The 6,321-nt window shown below is 45.9% G+C and overlaps 1 protein-coding gene across 1 annotated transcript in view; it reads left to right on the forward strand.

The window, feature by feature from the left end:
* The window catches only part of LOC125487771 (serine protease 52-like), a 23,041-nt gene that overhangs the window by 12,793 nt on the left and 3,927 nt on the right, over positions 1–6,321 (forward strand). Inside the window, exon 3 of the mRNA XM_048620035.1 lies at positions 6,023–6,209. Within this exon, the coding sequence (XP_048475992.1) occupies positions 6,023–6,209 (187 nt within the window). The remainder of the gene's footprint in view (positions 1–6,022; positions 6,210–6,321) is intronic.

Consider the following 6,321-nt stretch of genomic DNA (forward strand, 5'->3'; position numbering starts at 1 on the left):
GCCAAGCAGCATCATCTGCTCCTATGATGCTGCTTGGCCTGCTGTGTTCATCCAGCCCTGCACCTTGTTGTCTTGTATAGCACATGCATTTCTGTAGAAACTGCAGTGATCTCGATGTTCTGCAGTTTCCCAAGAAATCAACGTCTTAACAGCCACACTGGAAATTCCAGCCGCTTGTCCGGGACACACAGGGGGTTCCGCACCACCGCCCTGGTACTGAGTTTAAGTATCAAAGTAAGAATGGTCTTTCCTCCCACTACCCACACCCCTAGGATTTACAATTGATCGGAAACTGAAATGGACCAGCTATATAAACACAGTGGCTATAAGAGCAGGTCAGAGGCTGTGGGCTTCCTGCAGCAAGTAATTCACCCCTCACTCCCCAAAGCTTGTCCACCATCGACCAGGTACAAGTCAGGTGTGTGAGGGATAACTATCTGTGTGGAATTTGCATATTCTCCCTGTGTGTCTGCGTGGGTTTCCTCCAGGTGCTCCGGTTTCCTCCCACAGTCCAAAGATGTGCAGGCTAGGTGGATTGGCCGTGCTAAATTGCTGTAGTGTTCAGGGATGTGGAGCTTAGGTGGGTTACAGGGGGATGGGTCGGTGTGGACTTGTTGGGCCGAAGGGCCTGTTTCCACACTGTAGAGATTCTATGATCTATGATCTAACTCCCCACTTGCCTTGATGAGTGTAGCTCCAAAAACACTCAAGAAGCTCGACACCCGTCCAGGGACAAAGCAGCCCCCGCTTGATTGGCACCATATCCACAAACATCCCACTCCCTCCACCACCGACGCTCAGTAACATCAGTGTGTACTATCTATAAGATGCACTGCAGAAATTCACCAAAGATCCTAAGAAAGCACTTTCCAAACCCACGACCACTTCCATCTAGAAGGGCAGCAGATATATGGGAACACCACTCCCTGCAAGTTCCCCACCAAGCGACTCCCCATCTTGAGTTGGAAATATATTAGCCATTCCTTCAGTGCCACTCAATCAAAATTCTGGAACTCCCTCCCTAACCACACAGACTCCAGCAGTTCAAGGGGGCAGCTCAACCCATCTAGAGACAGCAACTAGAGGCAGGCAACAAATGCTTGGTCCAGTTAGTGACACCCACATCTCATGACTAAATCTTTTTTAAAAAAAAACTATGAATTAAAGCAATGTGCAAACGTAGCAAGGTGATGTGAGAAAAAGTCTTTTTCACCCAGCAAGTAGTTAGTGTCCAGAATGCTCTGGCTGGAAATGTGGTAGAGGCAGGTTCAATAGAGGCATTGAAGAGGGGCATCAGATGATTATGGAGATAGAAAAGGCATGCAGGGAAAAGACAGGAGATTGGCACTAGAGCCAGTGTAGGCACAGTAGGCTGAAGGGTCTCCTTCTGTACCGTAACAATTCGGTGATACTAAGAGAAACCCTGCATTTCTGGAGCAGCCTGTTACGACCTCAGAACATCCCAAAGCACTTCATGGCCAATCAAGTACTTTTTTTGACACACGGTCAATGTTGGCATCCATTTTTGACACACAGGAGGATCCCACAAGCAGCGATGTGACAACAATTGCACTGTACCTATCTTTTTGCATCCACATAGCAATCACACATAGGGATCAGAAGAAAAGAATACCTTGGGTTCCACATTGTCTTATCTTTGAATAATGCTCACTAGGACACTGGGAGGCACTGGGACCTCAGCAACTGTAATTTGCAGATTAGCTACAAGTCATGGAACTGGCACATCGTATCCAAGGCAGTACTGGTTGACACTAGTTTCAGAAACGCACCCTTACAGTACATGCACATCATATCATGACAACTGTCTAGATCACCTAATTTAGTGATGATTGGCCTGGGACCATCGGGAGGTATAGGTGGAGAGCTCTCCTACTGTTTCATTAAATAGTTTGAGGGAATCTTTTACATTTATCCCATGGGGTTAGATGGAGCCTCTGTTTGATGCCACCTCCAAAATATGGCACCTCTGACACTGTGGCATTCCCTGAGCACTGGCACTGAGAGTGTTGGCCTAAGTTGCAATGCAATGGAGAGACTAAAGGATGGGATGAGAAAAGGCAGATCTCTGAGTAGGAGCACTGGGTGAGCTAGACTCTTAAAAGTCCCCAGTGGCCCCTGAGGCCAAATCCAGTGAGCCCCCTTACCCCTACACACTGTTACACCTCACTGGGTAGCGCCCTGGAAATCAAAACTCAACACCTCCAGAATCTTTTGATTTGATTTGATTTATTATTGTCACATGTACCGAGATACAGTGAAAAGTATTGTTTTGCATGCTAAGCAGGCAGATCATACTTTACATAAGCACATCAGGGTAATAGAACAGAATGCAGAATATAGTGTTACAGCTACAGAGAAGGTGCAGAGAAAGATCAACTCTAATATATGAGAGGGCCATTCAGAATTCTGATAACAGCGGGGAAGAAGCTGTCTTGAATCTGTTGGTACATGTTTTCAAACTTTTGTATCTTATCTCAGATGGAAGAGGTTGGAAGAGATTATAACCAGGGTGGGAGGGCACTTGGATGATGTTGGCTGCCTTCCCAGGGCAGCGAGAAATGTAGACGGGGTCAATGGAAGGAAGGTGGTTTGTGTGATGGACCGGGCTGTGTTCACAACTCTCTGTAATTTTGTGCAGTCTTGAGCAGAGCAGATGCCATACCAAGCTGTGATATATCTAGATAGAGACAGAGATAGTAGGAAGATAGGTTTCTTTCTATGGTGCATCTATAAAACTTGCTAAGAGTCATTGTGGATATGAAAATTTCCTTAGCCTCCTGAGGAAATAGAGGCATCGGTGTGCTTTCTTGACTATTGCGTCAACATGGATGGACCAGGATAGATCATTGGTGATATCCACTCCTTGGAACTTGAAGCTCTTGACTACCTCCACATCAGCACCATTGATACAAACAGGGGCATGTCCTCCACTTTGCCTCCTGAAGTCAATACCAAGCTCCTTCGTTTTGTTGACATTGAAGGAGAGATTGTTGTCTTTACACCATACCACAATGCTGTCTTTCTCTTTCTCGTACTCTGTCTTGTCATTGTTTGAGATCTGACCCACTACGGTGGTGTCATCAGCAAATTTGTGAATGGGGTTGAAGCTGAATTTGGCCACACTGTCATGAGTGTATAAGGGGCTGAGTCTGCAGCCTTGTGGGCACCGGAGTTGAGGATTATTATGGAGGAGGCGTTGTCACCTATCCTTACTGATTGTGGTCTGCGGGTCAGGAAGTCGAGGATCTAGTTGCACGGTCCTAGGTCTCGGAGTCAGGGTTTGAGTTTTGTTGGAACTATGGTGTTGAAGATGGAGCTAAAGTCAATAAATAGGAGTTGGACATAGGTGTCCTTGTTAGCCTAATGTTCCACTGAATCATCACAAAAGATTTTAAAATAAGTACGCAAAATTCCCAAATTTGCCTGACATTTTATTCACAGGATGAGGGCATCATGGAGTAGGCCCAGCATTTATTGCAAATCCCTAATTGTCATCTGGGCAATTAAGAGTCACCAGATCAGATAAGGATGGTAGTTTCCTTCCTTGAAGGACATTAGTGACACTAGTTTTTTCCCTGACAATGGATTCATGGTTATCATTAGACTCTTATTTCCAGATTTTTACTGAATTCAAATACCACCATCTGCTGTGGCAGTATTTAAACCCAATTCCTCAGAGCATTACTTGGGTCTCTGGATTAACAGTCCAGTGCTAATACCACGAGGCCAACGCCTCCCCTCAGATGCAGTTTGATAGAAAACATGCACAAGGTTTCTGTATTGAACAAGAATCATCATATAGTCCAAGTAATTAGACTGTAATACAACATTTTTAAACTGGCAAAATTGGTTATAGACAAAGGAAAAACTGGGAAGGAAATCCAGTAGCTCCTATTCATGGGCTGCTGAGATTATCCTTATTGTTCTGATGCTGCCCAAGACATTGTTTTTCAGTCATCTTTCTCTGGATGCTTCTTCTGATTTCAGGAGGCACAGGGTGATGATTCACTTATGAAAGGTTGCTAAGTTAAAAATCACAGCTTACAGTTAAGGAAAGGTAAATTAGTTTTCTTCTGGTTTCATGTTAGTTTTGACTGCAGAGAACAGAGAGACGACCCCTGAGCTGGTTTTCTCTGTATCTTGTTCCTGGCACCAAACTGTTGAGTTACCTGAGAACCAATTGCATGGCTTTTGGCAGGCAAAAGGTTTTTGTCATCCATAACTGGTCACTATTGAATAGACCAATTAACTTCTTGTTACTACATGGCTGCAATTGTACATATCTCCTCAGATCCTGTTAATCTGCAAACCAACCTCCAATTGTTGCTCCTTCACAGGACAGGGGCATTGCAGGCAAGACCAATGTTTAGCACTCCACCCCTAACTGCGCTAGAAAAGGTGATGATAAGCTGCCTTCTTGAACCTCTGCATTCCATGTGGTACAGGGACTCCAAGAACCCTATTAGGGTGGGAATTCTGTAATTTTGACCCAATGACACTGAAGGAACAGTCCAATCAGGATGGTGCGTGGGCTTGGGTGCGAAGGTGAGCTGGATGAGAGATTTGTGAGAAATTGGGCATTAGCGATCATAACTGTAAGTCTTTGAGTTGCTATGGCAACATGCACATTTATAAGCATGTCGCAGTCGAGCGCTATAGACGGTTATGCTGGAGACTCCAATTGTTTTGCTATCAACACGACTGACCAGGACTCTGTCCCACACTCACTGATGTGTGTTTTGGAGTCGTTTACAAATTGACCCTCAACCTGTCTGACCATGTTACAAATCTCCCCCGACCTTCCTTGGCCGTCAAGTCCTGAGATGTGACTCAAGCCCAGCACTTTCAGATTCACAGGCAGGGAAACACCCTCAGGTCCATAAGCATCAGCAAAAAGTCCAATCAACAACTGAGTCGAAAGGCCTTTCGGTGAGAATGTGGGTCCCACTCCCACAGGGAGTGGTTGAGTGGAGTGCCATGGAAACCTATTGGGGGAAGTTAAGAAAAAACAAGAGGGAGAATAGAATTAAAAAATATAGGTCGAGATAAAGAGAGGGTGAAGAAATCTCATGTGGAGCATACATACCCAACTTGGACAGTCACCCATGCCAACCAGATCCTAAATTAATCTACTCCCATTTGCCTGCATTTGGCCCATTTCCTTCTCGACCTTTCCTATACATTTACCTGTCCAAATGACTCTTAAATGTTGTAATTGTACTCACCTCTATCACTTCCTCTGGCAGTTCGTTCCATACACACCCACCTTCTGTGTGGAAAAATTGCCCCTCAGGTCCCTTATGAATCTTTCCCCTCTCACCTTAAACCTGTGCCCTCTAGTTTTGGACTCCCCTACCCTGGGGAAAAGATCTTGGTTATTCACCTTATCAATGCCCCTCATGATTTTATAAACCTCTATAACGTCACCCCTCAGCCTCCGACGCTCCAGGGAAAGAAGTCCCAGCATCTCCTTGTAACTCAAACCCTTCAGTCTCGGTAACATCTTTTCTGCACCCTTTCTAGTTTCCCAACATCTTTCCTATAGCAGGGAGACCAGAATTGTACGCAGTATTCCAAAAGTGGCCTGACCAATGTCCTGTACAGCTGCAACATGACCTCCTAATTCCTATCGTCAATGCACTGTCCACTTGCAAGGAGCTGTGAACCTGCAAGGTCTCTTTGTTCAAAAGTACACCTCAGGACCATACCATTATATACTCAACAATTCCCAATTTTAGTCACTTCCCCATTTGCATTCCCCGGCTCTGGAATTCCCTCCCTAGACTACTCCACCTCTTGAACACACCTTCACCCACCCTCCCCTTCTTTAAGGAACTCTTTGATAAATGCCCCTCTTGACTGAGTTGGGTTCACCCAAAACGCCACCTCCATCTGAGGCCAGCTGTCAAATTCCACCCGCCTTGCCCACACTTGTGATGTGTTAAAGATGCTGTCCGAGGATTGGCCTGTCGCTGAGTTTGCTTCGCTTGTGTACTTACAGGCTGCAGAGGTCGATCCCATCACAGACAGAGACGCCTGGACTCCCAGATCATCGGAGGGAGTGCCACCAAGCCAGGCGATTGGCCGTGGCAGGTGAGCCTCCAGAAATACAGCACGCACATCTGTGGAGGCTCCATCCTCAACCAGTGGTGGGTGTTGACAGCAGCTCATTGTCTGAAAAGGTTCAGGTGAGCATGAGGCACAGCGAGAGCTTCAATCCAAAACTAGCAGACCAGTTCTCAAGGAGCTATCAGTACACTGACTGGTGTCTCTCAGTCCCCTCTCTCTCTCTCTCTCTCT

Source organism: Rhincodon typus, chromosome 45 (assembly GCF_021869965.1).
Source record: "Rhincodon typus isolate 14 chromosome 45, sRhiTyp1.1, whole genome shotgun sequence".
Taxonomy (NCBI): domain Eukaryota; kingdom Metazoa; phylum Chordata; class Chondrichthyes; order Orectolobiformes; family Rhincodontidae; genus Rhincodon; species Rhincodon typus.